The 18684-nt window shown below is 36.4% G+C and overlaps 1 protein-coding gene across 4 annotated transcripts in view; it reads right to left on the bottom strand.

Moving 5' to 3' along the window:
* Positions 1-18684, bottom strand: part of TMEM245 (transmembrane protein 245) — an 87178-nt gene that overhangs the window by 36450 nt on the left and 32044 nt on the right. For all 4 annotated transcript variants that reach the window (XM_082044428.1, XM_082044429.1, XM_082044430.1 and 1 more), the window contains 5 exons: positions 14525-14629; positions 13202-13284; positions 11845-11935; positions 10969-11067; positions 7582-7713 (listed from right to left, as the gene is read on the bottom strand). In XM_082044428.1, the coding sequence (XP_081900554.1) occupies positions 7582-7713; positions 10969-11067; positions 11845-11935; positions 13202-13284; positions 14525-14629 (510 nt within the window). The remainder of the gene's footprint in view (positions 1-7581; positions 7714-10968; positions 11068-11844; positions 11936-13201; positions 13285-14524; positions 14630-18684) is intronic.

Genomic DNA, 18684 nt, shown 5'->3' with positions numbered 1-18684 from the left:
AATTGTCTTCCCTCACTCCTAAATTACAGAAGATAATATCAAGTGAAACGTCTACTTTACCAAAAACAAGTTTCTATGTAGATAGCTACGTTTTAGAATTTTTCTCCCGTTGCTCAAAACTATTTCATTATACAAAATTGCAAAAAATCTAAATCACTTTTTAAAGTCACTTTCTTATTTCAATTACCATCACCATCAACTGAAAGCATATCTTGCCTTGGGAGAAAAAAAATCATCTTTTCAAAAGCAGAAATGCTAAAACACAAAAAACAAGGAGTAATATCACAAGGTAGAAATAAATCTGGTGAAAGCTTCAAATCAAATAATAGAATTACTACTTTAGTTTTAAAAATATTTTATGGTAATGAGATGCATGTTCTTTATAATGTCTGCAGACCACACAACTTGTGATTTTGAGAAGGGGTACATCAGTTAGTCAAGTAATTATGGGAAATAAATCAAACAATGCTAGACAATCTATTAAATTTTGTACTGTTTAGGAAACTGATTGCTTATTAGTTAAAGCGTGGTTTTGAGACATGCCTTTAAACACAGAATATCCACTATTGCCAAATTAGTTTATGTATGGAAGCAGACGCATCAATCTGAATAGAGCAACAACTTCACGAGACATTACGAACATTAATACATGGCACAAGGAGGCATCCTAAATGCACGCATCATCATTTTGTAACAAATATTTCATTCAGAAGAAATACAGTAAGCATGTATTAGCCAAACTGATTCAAACAAAGAAAACAAGCAAGGTTACAAATAAAAAGTTGTAAGTTCTTTCAGACTATTATCACTGGAAAAACTGTAGAAGTTCTGCCACAAAAGCCCTTCTCTAGGTTCAAAGCTGTAAATGAAGAATTCAAAACTAGCAAACAGTTACTCTGTTACTCTTGATTTAATGAATACCTTAATCAGTTAGACTCAACAGAAACAAACAAAACAAACACCAGTAGTTGGCATTTGTAGAGCAGACAAAAGAGTGTGAGCCAAGTGATCGGCTCTCCTTTGGAACTGAGTGAAACATATAGAAAATAATTTATTAAGCATTAACTTGGGAAGGAATAAGTGCTAGGGGAAGTGACATGGAATTACAACACATAGTAAAACCAGAAAGATCTACTTAGTGCATGCTTCTTACTATTTAATGGCGGCAATTATTAATTTTAAGGCTCATCTTCTGAACAGATTTTATTAGTGTCTCTTGAGAATTCAAGTGAGGTTACAAGAGGATATTCTACTGAAAAAATATTCACTCACTGGTACCCGTCCCTTCTTCTATGGATTAAAAATTAATTTTGGGGGTGCAGCAGTGGTACAAATTCATGCAGCTGCCAGGTACTTTATTAAATGTACATTACACTATAAGGACTGTAAACACAGAGAACAGTGATTTTCAAGGGAACAGTTTGTAGCTAAAACAGAGCCATTTCCATTGGTACTCAACAAAAACAGTACTGCCATTGCTGTAAGTTGTATGCTAACTGTGCAAGGCTCCTGTCCCAGCTGTTCAAGCCTGTTACTAGAATTTGGCATGTGAACAGGAGCTTGGTGCCACAGTTCTCCTGTTATGATGTGGAGTTTAATCAAAAAACAGCAGCATAGGTGTTGACAATAGGGACACAAGTTGAAAACAAAGGTCACTGAAACATAAGCAATTCATTGAGGAAGAAGGCATTGAAGATGCACAAACTTAAGAGCCAGGAAAAGACTGCTTTAAGAAAACGTGGTAGCATATAAGGAAGGAAAAACAAACAAACAAACAAACAAAAACACAAACCAAAACCAACAACCACCAAAAAAACCAAACCAAACAAAAAACCCACAAACAAACCAAAACTAAAACCACCAAACAGAAAACACTCAAGCAACAGGATAAGGCACCTGTCATGACCTCAGAAAGTAATGCCTCTCTAAATATCACACAATACTTAGTCCAGGGCAGAGGACGAGGGGTGGGAGTTGTCCAGAAACCAAAACACCTAATAAAAGGACAAGCTCCTTAATTTGAGGGAAGAAGATGTCCTTTTCAGTTCCAGCTTTCCTTATTTAAGAGCTCTTGAGCTTCCTCACTTTGACTTCTATGACTCAGACCATCAAGGATAGTGGATACTGGTGCCAACTACACAGCATCACCACAATGGTGATCTATCCTCACAGTTCATGAAGGATAGGACTGCTAAGGACTGACCACTTTGAATATATAATGATAATTAATAGTTTTTAAACCAAACCATTAGCATGAAGTATGTTGTTAACGAAAATTGGTCTAGTAAAATTTTGGTTTAAAAATTAAAATCAGCCTAATTGATCAGTCTTCTAAATAGCAACCACAGCAATCATTAATTCCCTTCCCCACACCCCATCACTTGCAACATTTCAGCTGAGCTGATATTGGTGAGGAGTTTGGTCCATCTGCTACAAGAGAACATACATCTAGTATGGGCTGGGAAAGTTTCCTTCAAAATAGTATGTTCCTCCAGTATAGGTTGCATTTGTTTATCACTTTCCATAGAAGCTTTAGCCTAAGGAGCTGACAACCAGGAGTATGCAATTGCAGTTACTTTGAATGCAGTTATCAGGTGGTTCAATCAATATTGGGAATGGTTCTCCTAGAAGAACATCCTTGTTACGTAGAGTCATTGATCAGAACTGTTGAACTACTGTTGAACTAGTTATCATAGCATTTGCTTTAGAGTAAGTGCAGACAGTGCCTTTTGTTCAGCTTCAGTACATTCTATGAAAGCACATGCATATTTTTGGACTAGTTTCCAGCTGCAATGTAAGTTCCTTTTTATGCCCATGTACCATTAAAATTTCAAGACACATGCCTCTCATTGCTAGGATGAGAAGACAAGCATAGCCGACATTAATCATTATTAAATACAACATCAGAAAGTGCTCAAATACTTCCCTAACAGTCACAAAATATAAATACAGGTACCTGTACCTAACAGTTCATAATGCCATTTGATTCCCAGAGCATCCTGCAGCTGAGTTAATGAGCTCTATTACTATCCACGAACAATTTCTAACCCCTTACCATCTGAGAGAGTTCTCCAAAACACAACTAGGCATGCATATTTATGCAATAATGATACTTTTAATATTACTGCTATTAAATAACAGAAAACCACAACTCTTTCCTCAAAATACTGCTTTGTAAGTAACCTTAAGAAATCTGTGTTTAAAAGAGCTATGAAGCTGTATGGAATTCAAGACTCATGCATAACCGTAATGTGTCACCATGAGTATCAGCTGTTGTGCTGCCATTCCAACCTGTAACAGGCAAGAAATCCAAACTGTATGTAATGCTCTTAGCCGTCCAAGGTATACTAGTGGCTACTTAAACGGGCCAATACCTGAAAGCAAGGTTTAAAAGGCACTTGACCAAAAGAAATTATTTGCTGAGAACTTCAAGCCAACAAACTTCTGGAAGCCAGGTAGATTAATGTACCTAATTTGATCACAGAGATCATTAACAGATTTATAAAGGGAATAAAACTGAACACGAAGAGGTATTAGGAAAAAAACTTGTCTTTCTCTGTACTTTTTTCTGTTCAGAAAGACGTACCATCCTGATGACTAGAAAATGACAGCAAAAGACCAAGTCAATAAACCTTTAAGGTAAAAGGCAAGCAGTGGGCTCTGTGAAAAATAATACAGCACACACAAGATCAAAGGCTTCTTGCTCCAGTTAAAAGCTGATTTCCAAACAAACGTTTACCCATAAAGTTCTGGGCTAACCCTTCAGGGCTTCACTGTTATTTGTTAGAAAACATCTTTGCTTGACCATTACATGAAACAGAGACATAACAGCAACAGAAAAAGGACTATCCTCCAGCATCGTATCTTTGTCTTTCTGATCATAATTAAATTGACTCCTACTCTAAACACATGCATAATGTTGAATTTCACCCGCCCTGAAAAAAACAACACCCATGATGAAGAGGAGAACAGCAAACCTCTGAACGCTTACCTTACTAGGAAAAAAAAAAAGCATGGCAGTTGAATTATTACTGAAGAACGTATTGTATTAGCTATAAACTTAGGGAATTACTCAAAGAAATTCTCATGGCCACAGAAAAGATTAGGATATGTGGTAACTCAGTGAAATATTTGAGGAACTGACTTGATTTGGAACACACAGATCAGTCATGCTAAGAGCACGGATTGAGAAGCTTAACTGAGCTGAAGCTCGCTGTGGACGTCTTAATGGAAGGTCTTCTGTCTTCCTGTCTGAGAAATCTCTGAATGAGATACTGGCTGCTGGTGCAACGATGAGATTTCTTGTGCAAGAAGCAAAAATGATCAATTAAAGGAGACATTAGCAACGTCTCATAGACCATCAATGGAGCTCTGAGTGATCATTCACAGATTTAGCCAGCAGCAGTTTACTTTTTCAAGTTTCAAGCCTTCAATAAATGGAGGGAAAAGGTATGAATGGAAAAGCAGGTGACTCAGGAAGGAATGAGTTTTTTAGTTTTTCAGAAACTAGATCTTCATAGTCCAGCTATGTACTGCATATTTCATTCAACTGAACAACCTTAGAATAAAGCAAAGGTTGCAAAAATCAAGGCATAGTGAGGATCCACTCTAATTCTTTCCCCAAACTAAGAACAGGGTGAAATAAACTCCACTTCAGAAACACATCACTGGATAAACTGGTTTATAACACTACTGCTTCTCAAGAATACCAGAAAAATCCAAAACTGAAAGACAGCAGGGCTGCTAACACCAAATCGTTTAGAAAAAAAGCTAATTGTTTGGAAAAGCTTATATTCATTTTAAATCTCCAAGCAATTTACATGTTTTTAAAGTAATTTACAATTACTTTATATCTGTCTACATCAAACTAGAGCTAAGCATATATACTATAATGAACAGCACAGTTTGAGGGTGGTACAGAAGTGCTTTATCTGATACTCAAAGTACCAAATCAATGCATATTGTTACAAATTAAATGAATGCCAGTAATTCCCCAGTACAGCTGTACCTGCGATTTAATTAGATGTTTGCAACTCCAATATGAACGTTTCTTCCACTATGGAAAAAGCCTGAAGTGAAACACACACATTTGTCTTCTTTCACGTTTTTCTTACAGCAAATGCTCCTTACTAAAGAGGATGAACACTTCCTATGATTTCCATCAGTGAAAAAGAGCTTAACTGCTTGGGATTGCAATATGACACTGTCAAATAGCTGTGATTTCAGAGAACAGAGTCATCAGTACTATTCCAAAATATTTCAAAAAGCCAAGGGGCTAGCAAGACAGTTATTCTATGGTAAACTCTAGCCCAATCTACGCATATGTATTTATTACATGCAAGTAGTGTAATCTTAGTTTATTCTTTTCCAAAGGTGGACGAAATCTCACTACAACATATTCACATATTCTTTACAGTTATCTCATTGTATTTAAATGGTTTGTGTTTTAAAAAAAAATTGTCAAAGCAGTTTTGGGACTGTGTCTTGCTATATTTTTAAGAAGTGCCGGGTTAGCATTGATTTCAAGTGTCCAAATGCAGAAATATCCTACAGTTTGAATTATTATTTAACCTCCCCACAATCTCCCATCATACACAACACACACACACACAAAATTCTCACTTAAAGTCCCACAAAATACAAAAAGCAAACAAAAAAGCCAAAAAACCCCAAACCAAACAGGAAGTCCACCCAAAAGAAAAAGGAAACTCCCCAAAAGAACCCCCCTCAAAAGCACCCACATAATTTAAAATATTGATCCTTGCCAATTCAGAATGCCATTCTAATAACTCATTTTTCCTATTGAAAATACCAAGAGAAAGATTTTCATGCTCTGATAAAAACATAAATCCTGAATACAGTAACTTTCCACTGTACCCTAGTGTAGGTGAGATATTTGCTTAGAAACACCAGACTGAAGTAAAAATTACTCTTATTTTTATCATCTCTGAGTTTTAATGACTTAAACAAGCACAGAAATCAGATTTTCATAAATTTTAATTTGAAATACCAGTGTTGAGTAATATTTATGCAATGCATTGTGTATGAAAAAGCCAGCAAAGAAAATGCTGCCCGATAAGGATGTGAAATCAGGATTTAGAGCTATATACTATGCAGACTGGTTTACAGTCTGTCAGTAAGGACATGAGTGTATGGAGAAAAAGGACAGGTGCTTCCCCACAGCTGATGAGTAATGAGTTCATGGATATAAACAGGAAAGCAAGTCAACTGCTGGCACTTTTTTCCCTGAGCTTCTAAATCAGAATTTAGAAGTAAAGCAAAGCAGGCTAGCTAGATGAAAATTTTAATACTAATGTATTTCAGTCTTAAATATTTATTATCTTTACACTATTTCCTGCATTATTCTAGCCTACTTAGATTACTGATGCACACTTATCATCATGGTTTCTGAGCACTGTGTAGCAATGCTGAAAATGGCATGTCCAGAACCTACTTATTGTGTAGTTACTCCTCCGTCTCTCCCTCTTGCCTACAAGGAAACTCCACATTGATTTTAAATGACGATGTGTTGTGCATTTTTGTAACTCTTCCTCAAGCATGTACTGTCAATTTTGAGAAACATTAAGAAAATTCCACCATTAACTGAAAAAGGGTTCACTGCAATAAAAAGTTTCCAATTTTCTTGACTCACACCATCTTCTATGATAGAAACTGTAACCATTTAAGCAGCAGTTGAGAGAGGAGAGAAAAAGCACACATGCTCATCAGTCTAAACCAAGAACTGCCTTGAGGCAAATACTAACGTGTCTGTGGATGCAATTAAAGTTATGTTGTGAATTAGGTATAAATAATATTCTTCCAAAATGGATAAGTAGTAACCAGAAGATACTTCCTAGTTTATGACAACAGCTGAAGTCAAAGATTAACTATATCAGAGATTTGTTCTGTATATTATTAGTATAGCAGTAATTAATATTTCAGACTTAATATCATTTTTAGAGAAATGTAGTTGCTTCAGTTTGGATTGCTTTCAATGCTTTTTTCTCATGAGATAAAAGGTCCAGTGCATTAATTCAGGAATTCACAGAGTGCAAAACATTAATTTCATTCTCCACAGAACTTCCATGCAAGAAAGGAGAAATAAGCTGCTTTCAACCCAATGAACAATACTTTGAGGGAAAAAAATAAGGATTTTTTATATATATATATATTTTTGTTTCCACAAACTCTTGGTCCATAGTTTCTTCAACTATACCCTAGATAAACTGGTCTCTTTTTAAAAAAAATAAATACTACCTAATACAAAGCATTTAAAACCAGCTTGCAGGTGACACAGGTAACACTCCTACAGTAACAATCTTTCTCAAGAATAAATCTGGGAACTTAGTACTAATGAAGGTGCTGAAATCAGGAAGCTTATTCATCACAAACAGTTTTGTTTATAGTATGGTTACATCCTAAGTAGGTTTGCTGTAATTGCTTAGGTTATTATAAGTAACAGCAACAGTCTTTCCATAATTTTCCATGTACTTGAACCCCTAACCTTAGTGGTAGTCTAAGGAGGAATTGTTATCAGCTAAAAATGAGACCAATTTTGTAATAAGGGCAAACAATACATACCGAAAGAAATGTTTCAATGTTTTCATGAACAAATGATGCAACATCTTGCCAGTCCAGAATATCACCAAGCCAGCTGTTTTGTCGATTTATGTGCCATTTGTGTCCTTTGTGTCTTCCAGAATGTGTTACATTCTTAAAAAGAGAGACAAAGACGTCAAGAAAATGAACATTTGAATAACTCAGATATGAGAAAGCCAAAGATTATCATTTTCTTAATGAGGAATAGATCAATCATACATCCAAATACTTAGAGCTGTGTTAATTGGCATACTCAAAAATACCTGGGAGTACTCTGTACACTGGAAAAATTAAAATCTGGCAGATAATCATAGTTAATTATCCCAAATAATTACAGTTCTGTATATTGTACTGATTCACCTCAGTTAAACATTAGCTTTACTGCTTGACTGATACAATGGTGTCCATCTTGCTCTTTATGAAAGCACACAAGAGAGAAGTAACAATTTCAGTTATTGCCTACATAATTTACTATTTGCAACATACAACTTCTGCCAGTAAAACCCACCACAGAAAATACAAGCAGAAGTCAAACCAATTAGTCTTCTCACAATTACTCTCTACTTCTCCACTGGCAATGTTCAGCCATGCAAAAGCTAGAAGCTAAACTGGAAGCACAAGGATTTCATCTGATTACGCAGCTTTGTAACTACAACACATCAAGACAACAGGAAATGGGCATAACCACAACTAATTTCTTAAGTAGCTTCCCCCTAATTAGGAAGTTGCTTGTTGTCCAACTAAATCACACCTGATCACAGACTAGCATGAGACTGACTCAGTTTGGGACTGTGACAAATGCTTCAGAGAAGGATGTCAAAACTCTACTGTAAACAAGTCTAAGCAAACACACTGACTACAACAGATCTCATCCTACTCTTCAATAGCAAGAGACTCCTCAAGTTCTCAGCTCTGATGTTTACATAAGCATCCCACTATTTCTGTGAAAATTTTCCAAAAATTTGAAACCTTACCAGCCTTTTTTGACATCTTTTTTGGCATACATGGCAAGTAGTATTCCAAATGAAGTCCCTGCACCGATTTATCTAAGAGAATTACATTTTTTGCTTATTACGAATTCTCCCTAAATGGATTGTTACACGTTACTATGCACAACTAGCAACGCTCTTTAACAATCCACAGCAACAAAGAGAACTTTCTTCTGAGCTGGCAGTCTATTTAGAGCAGAAACATATAAGTGTCAAAAATCTTCCTCCAGTAGGACTTCTGTATTTGTAAACTGTATCAAGAACCTATTTTCCATTCATGTAGCTCTACTTTCAAAGACAGCTCCCACCATTAACAGGCAGAATCAGGTATCATTTGCCAATTTTTTAACATTGTTATTAATACACATTTAAAGTTCACTTTTTCAGCAACTATACTGGTGTAACACCTAAGGCCTCAGATACTGATAAATAAGGGACTAAAACTGTCAACTGGTTCCTCCTGAACAAAGTCACTAGATCTTAAAAAACAAAACTCCACACCTGAATGGACTTGGAAGAAGAGATTCGTGTCCTTGAAAAAGACACCTTGATTGCAGAGTTAGGCCACCAGCTTCCAAGTGGTCTGTTATTCTATGTTACTTCATTGGGTATATAGACACAATGTTATCTGATCTATCACAACATCCCTAGAACTTGTTGACATACAAACCATTTGCAACCTACTGATCTTCTGAGAAAGAAGCAGATAATGGTTGAATTCACATTTTGTTGGCGGTCCTTCCTCAATTCTACAGCTTTCACAGAAGACTATCACCTGAGCCTGGGTTCTTTAGTCACCTACAGACTACAGCAAAACTACGCAGGCCTCAAAATGAAGTGTAATTATTATGCCCATACAACTGAAATAGTGGAAATTGAAATAACCTGAAAGCTGTACTGGGAGAGTTAGATATGATACAGATGTCCTCCACACTGCACTATCATCTCATATACCAGTTTTCAGGTACACCAAAGGACCATGCAAGGCTACTGCAGTACTACAGAAAGAAATGCCCAGGTGCAAAGCACTCGGGTGAAACATTTATGTGGATACAGAGTGCAACAGAAGGAACAAGATTAGAAATCTACTCTGGAGGAGATACTTGCAGCCCACAGACAACTGGTTGCAGCCTAGCATGCGAATGGTAACATTGGGTCTCTAATATGCGAACAGCAGCCAGGGGAACAGACTTCAAGATTGAAGGCAGCGAGCATCAGTGTGTTCCTGCAGCTTCTTCTGCCATTTTGGTGGCCAGGAAAGCTGTTTCTTACCCTACCAGAAGAGTACCTACAAGGAAGAAGCCTCATAGTATTCCCTCAAGTAACAGCTGCAGGAAAGAAGTCACACAGTGCAGTGAACACCCCCTGTGCTGCACGCCACAGCATGCGGGGTGACACAGAGCCTCGCTGAACCACCTGGCACACAGGTTAGATTAGTAACAGCAACACATTTATCAGTGTAACTGTATCAAAAATAGTCACATTTCTCAGTTAAGCATTCAGCGCTGAATACTCCAAACTGCCTAAGGCCAGCAAGATCTATTGTAGATAGAGCTTCAATTTCTCCTGTGTGGTCCCATGTTCTTCAGAGTCATGTTATCTCTCCACATGCTCTTCAACACCATTATCTTGTCACAAAAATAAACTGATTCATTCCCCTGCTATTTTGACTATTATACTAAAATTCTTCCTTCAGAGTAAGAGATCTTGAAACTTGAGGGTAATTTAAAAATGACTGTATAAAGAAAAATGTTAATATACTATAATTGCGATTATTTAAATATAGAGAAGTATTTCAAGGATATGACTTCTGGATTTCAATATTTCCATTGCAGCACGCCTAACAAACTCCTTGATTTTTAATTTAAAAAGCAAACAGCATTGGCAGCATGAAAACGATTTAACTCTTATGACCTTTTCAAGATTCAGTGTGCAGAACCTACTACAGAATGGTTAGTACATCGCATTGTAAGAAACTTAGCGAAATGATAATTTTTCTCAAAATTTCAAATTAATAAAAGTTACACAATCAGGCAGAATACCAGTTTCCTTTTCCTAACCCCTCAAGATCACAAAAAAATAACAGAAAACTGTAAGCTATGAAATACTAAATATAAAAGGTGAGCAAAGTGTAAATTAAATGGCATACATAAAAACACATAACTACTTAAGTGAAGGACATGGTTCTGGCTATACTCAAACTGTGACTGAAGAATGATCTGTCTTACACACTCGACATTTTTATCAGCTTTTTATTATGACCTTTACTCAGCATTCCACCTGTTTGCTAATCTCTTTCTCAGAAATGCATACTTAGCATAATTACCTCAAAGCATTAAGTGATAAGTTTATATAAATACCATTTGAATAAGTTACCCACCTTCACAAACCAAGAGTGATAAAGCCTGTCCCAGAGCTCTAGCACTTGTTTTTCAATCACAGCGGTGTTATTCACTTTTTCTCCTAAAATCTTATGGAGCTAAAACATATAGAAATCTTTTATTATACAGGACGGAATGAAGCTGGCATCTACTGACAAACTCCAAGCTGGAAGAGTCACATAAGATTGTCAGTAAAAGCATGGCTCAAACCCAAATAATTAGAACAGCTGAGTATCAGTATGGAATACACAGTTCAGACAACATGGTTCACAACATGAAGATTTTGTCTGTAAAAAACATTCAGTTGCACTTCCTTCTGCACTGAAAAACGAAGGCTGACTCTAAAATGCTTAATCCAAAATCCTTGATAACCTTTAGAGTAAATAATTCAAATAATTTGAGATGTGTGGTAGATACAAAAATGCATAAATAAGAATCTTGGTAAATTCTCCTGAAGAAAGTTAACTTAAAAAAAATAATAATATTTTTAAAAATCCAATCTACCATATGCAGTCCACATAGAAATTAGAATACTGGTGCTGAAAAAAATGTCTCAATTGCCTACAATTGGACAGCTAAAGGCAGAAGAAAACTATTACTCATCTTTAATTGATGCATTTTCATTGGCAATCTTATTTTAATATGAGATTTTTCAGCGCTTAAAAAGAAATATTCCTCTGAGCAGAAAAGACTACTGAAATCACACCCAGCCTTCCTTCAACTCACAAACTGGAGAGTGGAAGGAACAGATCTGCTAACAAAATTGTTAACCACACAGAAGAGAATCACTGAGAAAAAAACTTTTTATTTCTTTTTACTTTTATGAAATACAAGAAATAAAAACATTAAAAAAGGTAGTGGGAGTTCACGCTTACCTTATGTGTAATCCATTCTCGGCCATATTGGTATACATTATTAGCTGCCGAATTGAGTGCCTTTTGAATAACCTGGGCCTCTGGAAGCCAGCTAGTTTTTTTAGAGAAGGAAAACAAAATTAACTGCTGAATATTTTACCCGTTTCATTACACCAGAAACACATTACAAATTAACATTTTGAAAAAACAACAAACAGTTAATGTTAAATACATATAAACTTACTACAACTAGCATATTTTCTTCTACAGATCAAGGAATAGACTTTCTCATAAGCAAAGCACAATTGAATTTGGGGCATATAATTGCATTTGGAATTCTCCAAGGTTCCTGAAACTTCAGTTAAATTGGTATCTCAGCTTTTTCAAAAGAGATCTGCTCTTCAGTCTGCATACATGCTATTCACACTACATTCTTACAAATTTTCTTACTGTTCTAGTTTTCTGAAAATACTATATGAAGCAGTCTCATCGAGCTGCAAAGATAATCTTTTGAATTACGAGCTGAATGTAAATTGTTAACCTAGGTTCCCTGAAAAAGCAACCAGATGAAGCAACAGGTTTAGGTACCAGTTCTTTCTACATCCCCACCGAACTATCTGCTCTTGAATTTCTTCAGTGATTCATGTCACTTTCAAGCAATGGAGCTACTGAGCTGCCAGCATTTCAGCACTTGGGAACACAGGGCACACGTTCTCTGCCTTGATTTTCTTTCTACATCATGATTCAATGGCACATGTTGAGCCCCTCTAAAACAAGAAAGCATTCAGGAAATAGAACTGCTGTGTTCGTTCGCCTGACTGAACATCAACATGGAAGCTTTTCTGTCTGTCTAACCCTTCAGAAACGTTCTGCATTGGCAGAACTCTCCCCACCCACCGTTCTCTCCACCATCGAACCATTTTTCAGTTAACTCCAAAAACATTTTCTTGAACTCCTATTCCCTCAAAGGCATTCTGCAGCCAGCTCTCTAAACTGAAAAAATAATTGGGCTCATCTCACAACCTTCTACAGAGAACACTCTTTGCCATTACTTTTCTTCACAGGTAAAAGAATATTGACCTCTTGATTTTCTGCACTACGCAAGTTTTTTTTCTCCGAAACTGTAACTGGAGAAGTTTATACAGCTGTCATTCTCCAAAGTCCAACGAGTCCTCAGATGAGATACCACATTGACAGTCCTCCAGAGTAATGCATGAACACTACTCCTAAATGAGAGTTCAGCTATTACATTTGTCTGTAATGGTCACTCCCATTTCTGCTCACCTATGGAATTTTTTTTTATTAAAAACTATGCAAAAGAGCACCTGGAAGCTTGTTCATCCACCCTATACTATTCGCTTAACTTCAGCATTCTTACTTTGCCCATTCTGGGTGACTGGCTACTGTCTCATTGATCAAGCTGCTTGTGACTTGAATCATGTGAACGCTCTCTTGATGTACCTAAATTAAATACAGAGAGGAGAAATGTTATGCAATGCAAACTAGAACTCTTCCTACATTCATTTTTTTCTTGGGGGTGACTAGTCTGTACATTTAAAGAATAATTCTTCCAACACAGACAAGTCATTACGAAGAATGAAGTGCCATTAACCAAAAAAGTAGTCAATACAAATATCATCAGCCTGTTCTGACAGCTTTGGTCACACACTATGTGACTAGTAATAGCAAATGGAAATGTAAACCTTACTTCATCTGTGGAAAAAAAAAAAAAAAAAAATCACCAATATAGCAATGCTGTTAAGGGAAGTGCTAAAATACAAAGCACAGTTTCAGACATCCCTTTTTAGGCCATAGATCAAAGAAATATAAAAATTAATGAATGCTCAGCTCTAACATGACCAACCATGCTATGAAATGGCTCACTATAAATTAATTCTTCAGTAAGAATGATAAAAGACACCTTTATAAATACCTTAATGTTCTTTTTACGAATATAAGGAGGCTTTAGGCACGAATGTTTGCACAACTTTTAAAGCTTTCAATTTTAAGTACTCAACATTATATAAGCCTACATTTTGGGTAAAGGAGAACCCATTGATTTCTGTTCTGTAACTGTATTCAAGTCAAACATTCAATCTCCATTGACAGTTTCCAGAATGAACACAGCCCATTAAAAAAAAAAAGGGGGGCGAAAAAAGGTACATGAGTGACCTCTTCTGGTGAGCAAAAAACACCCAACCACAGACAAAAAAATCAGTTCTGAGAACACCTGATCATGAATCTCAGCACATTTAAACTCCAAACAGGATACCATGAAGTTATTACAAGCAATTACACAAACAAATTGACAAATACACCTTAAGCATTTTGCAAATAAAATTCTGATACAATGTAAATTAAAAAGAAAACAACTCTAAGTGGCTCTGCTGTTGACAAGAAAAGTGTAACAGGATGCAGAAGAAATCTATCCCTGTAGTACTAGCTAGTAATTCTTTTACTATAATAAATTTTTTATTCCCAAGTGTCTATATATTAGTTTTGTCATATATGTAAATAAAGATACAAATACAAATATATAGTTTTTTTTATATATAACAATGGCAACAAGTTCAACTACACAGCATCTAGTTGCTAAATTTTTCAAAGAATTCTTTAAGCTACACAATTTTGCACAAATATCAGTAACTTTCATTCAGCATTTAAAATGAGCTCTATGATTACATTCCTTAGAGCACTGTACCTTTGCAGTAAGTAGCAGGGCTAGCAGAAGGGTTCCTATCACTAGCAAAAATATTATGAAAATGCTGATTATTTTATCTAGCATTTTCTCCAACCACACGATCATCTGCGCAGAAAAAAGAAGAAAAAAAACAAATCATAGCATATAAATCAATCTTTAATGAAAGCAATGCTATGTGACAGTATTGTTATCTTAATTTACAATCAAAGTGCAAAATCAGGCGCTACTCAAACAGCATTTATGCTCAAGCTTGGAGATGAACAATTAACAAGCGATGTTAGCATGATTAAGGTCATGATATGTGATTTTGCAAACGACATTTACACACTACCACAAGACACAGCAAGCTCTCTGCAAAGCAAGCAATAATGCAATGTTTACTTACTAGACCTAAAGAAGCTAGCACTCACTACAGCTACGAACCTAGAAAGTTGTCTTTGTTTCTTGTCCTTCAGAGCTTGGAAACTTCCAGACACTGTATGCACAGGACTTGGAAGCTATCAAGGTATACTGTAAAGGACAACCATAACTTTCAAATTTTAATAGCTAATTGGCATCTAAACAACAAATGATGCATTTCTGCAAGTAACCAAATTTTTAAAGCTGCTTATCACCTTCTGAACTGAAATGGGGCTGGAGGTTTCTACATTATTGAACATCTGGCCAATTATTCAGCATTGACTATTTCTATCCACTTTCAATCTTGAAAGGATGCTCAGCATTAAACACGCATCAGCTAAAACTACTGATACAGGAAACAGGCATGTAAGTTGTTCTGTCAGTTTATGGAAAGGCCCATTGTACACATGTCCACAAGCAAATAGCGATACCACTTAAGATTAGAGAAATTCTGATAATGTCATTCAAAATGACAAAACTGCTCAGCCACGCAACTATGCAGAGTGCTCTACAATAGTGCAAGCTGAGTTCTGTCTCATACATATATTGACTGTTTACATAAAAAGCTGGGAAAGGCATGCAAGAATAAACAAATAATTTTTTCTAGCTTCTACGGGTCAAATATCAAGGTTATTTCTACTCCATCTGGCATTACTCCAGAAAAAAAAGCTGCAAGATTTGTGCTTTAAGAGAACTGAGGTCAAAGCCAATGTGTGGTAGATGAAAGTATTTCCAAGTGAGTACAAGCTACACATTTAGCAACTAGGCTAGTAACCTATTAGTTAGAGATCTCACTAAACTACTAATATGCTTGCGGATGGTTTACATTAGTTCTTTCTCCATTGTTTCCCCTACCCCTACACGTGAAATTGGCCCTGGAACAACTAACTTCCACACACTGCTGTGTGATGATTGACTTGGTTAACACTGAAGCTGTACCTCTTATTTGAAAAAAAGGGGTTTTTTTTGGTGCTCATCCTGTAGCATCTGAGCAATTAATGTACTTCAAGCAATTATTTTTAAACTTCAGGTTCTTTTACAACAAGCTCCTTGTTTGATCTAAATTAACACAAGGATTATATTCAGCATTTTAGAACTGTTGTTGGAAATTATGAAGAAAACTGGAAGACAGCAAAATCCTTTCAAAAGAAGCAAGATGTTGACCCAGCAAGTTTTTGTAACAAAATCTGTACTTATATTACATCCTGTAGAAAGGAATTCAGAGAACCTGACAGAATCCACAAAATCTTTTGTCTTAGATATTAACATTTTTCATCAATGCTGAAATATTTCAGCAATCAGAAATGCCTTGCCAGTGCTAGACGAAGGTTACTAGTACTGCTAGTACTAGCAGTACTGCTAGATGGAGTTACCAGTACTGCAGCTTTCTCTGAGTAGCCTCTACATGGGGCTGCTACCTCTTTGGAAATAAGACTGAAAACAGGATTTGCTGTGCCTTTCCAAGCCTCACATACACCTAAGCATTATGCAAGAGAAGCAAGAAATAAAAGCCTCTAGTTTAAAGGTCAGAAATTAAAAACATAACTGAAAAATACTGGATGGCCAGGGGATAGAAATTTTATAGTATGGGCTTCAAATTTAAGCTATTAAAAATTAAAGCTGCCATTATTATTTCTTAGTTAACAAAGCTCAAACTAATTGCTATTTACTTTCTAAGGCAGAGATAAAAGTAATCTGCTAGCTAGTCTTACATACAGCACCCTAACTAATGAGGCTCACTGAATCCAAGAAATTGGAGGTACTGTCAGAAATCTCTAAAAATGCCAGCCTCAATGGTTGCGTGAGTGGTATCCAGTAGATGAAATCTCAGTGCAGGTGAAGCTGGATGTTCCACCACAGTAGCAACTACTGGAAGATCAAGCTCCAAAAGATGAGGATGAGGACTCCCTGTGAACTGGAACATGAAGAACAGGGCATCTTTTCTTGACTCTCCTTACTGTGGGTTGGAGTATGCCTACACTGCCATTGAGCTGTGGCTGCAGCACACGTAACTCCTGAGTCAACTTTAATCTAGTCACTAAAGTAATGGCAGCACTGGTGTTGTACCAGTACAGGCAGCAGCCGCAGCCATCCAAGCCCACTTTGTGTTTCTTTGGGTCGGTAGCCCAAGCAAGCCAGATGAAAGCTAGCTCTGGTATGCCTGCAGGTACTGCAAATACAGCCCTCACAACAGTCTCGAGGAGATCCAAGTTATACAGCTGGTACAGACAAATCACAGGAGAAGACTGCATTGGATTGAGTATTGTGCAATTAAATCAGATGCACAACATTCATTTAGGGCTATATGTACTCCTCCTCCTTTTACTCACTTGCTATTAAACCTCTCTTCCGTCCTCCACATTTACCCACAACGGTTCCTTAGGAAACACTCACCTTTGCACACTCACACTAAATAATGCATAGGTGCCATGTTACTGCAGGTAAGCTGGACTGTTAACTCCCTGTGCGCTTGTACTTACCACTGAACCAGGTCCAAACTTCGTTCTTACCCTAACCCTGCCAGACCCTCGTTACACCTTTCCTGTAAACCATGGGCATGCACACAAAGACAAACATACACTAACTAAACACTTGTCATTAGCCAGAGATCATGAAGTTTTAAATTCAGTTCTGAGTTTCTAATCTAAAGGTTAGTCAATAGCAGGAAGCTGATGCTGCCACAACACCCCAAATTACGCAAAGGTAAAGGAAAGCAAGGCTCCTAAGCTACAGAAGGTCACACTTGTAAAACCAAACTGAAATATTACTGATTTGTGATAGACTGTCCACAAAAAACTATCCTTAATTGTCACAGTTTTGAAGGGAAAGGTCTCAACTTCTTTTTTTTTTATATTTTTCAATTTAGCTCACTGTAAAAAAAGTTTTTAAGATGACCTACATTCTGTTAAAATGCTTCTCAACAATTTGCAAATGCTCCCTGCTTTCAACTTTTGGGTGGTAATACAAACCAAAATACACTGAGCTGTAATGTAACTACAGCTCATGCTTAACAACTGGGAATCCTACTATTTAAACAAGTTCTCCATGCTATGCAGTATGATACATCATCTATTAATTCAAATTGCCATGTTTCACACTGCATAGCCATCAGAACACTAGTCTGGTATGTTTTATTTATTGCATTACACACACAGTGAAGCATATCTGAACATCTGCTTCAATTATATCTACATAACATTACCAAAAAGGACTATTTTTTTTCTTTAAACAGCTTCACTATCTACCAGGATTTTTTTCCAAGACATTTCTTAGACTTGTTGACATTTCCTCTCAGTTCAGTTAATATTTGAGGATATCATCTTATTAATATCATCTGAAGAGAAGAAGTGGAAGCCTATAATCAGGACACATCTCAGGGTTACACTGAAATGAGTCAGATGACTATTTGAGTGAGAAAAGACAGAGAACGGTCTATATGAGATCTCAAGTCTGTTCATACCCGTGTCCCTCCAACAGCAAAATTTAGCAATTCTTTCTAAAGACTCCTGACTTAGACAATGTTATGAAGAATAAACCACGCTAGCCCAACTGAACCTATTCTATATTTTGGGCTACATATACTGTGTTAAACTATGTGGTTATATACTATCCTTGTTTGCCAAAAAAACTCAAAAATTTTCTAGCAGGTCATTGACAGAAGCTCTTAGAAGAGGAATAGGAAGAAAACCAAAAAGGTTTATCACTAGCAGCCACAATAAGCCATAATTTCAAATTCTGCCATCTCTAGGCAGTATATTTTT

This window comes from Streptopelia decaocto (assembly GCF_964273445.1).
Source record: "Streptopelia decaocto genome assembly, chromosome: 2".
In the NCBI taxonomy this organism is placed as follows: domain Eukaryota; kingdom Metazoa; phylum Chordata; class Aves; order Columbiformes; family Columbidae; genus Streptopelia; species Streptopelia decaocto.
This window is presented reverse-complemented; position numbering and strand designations above follow the sequence as displayed.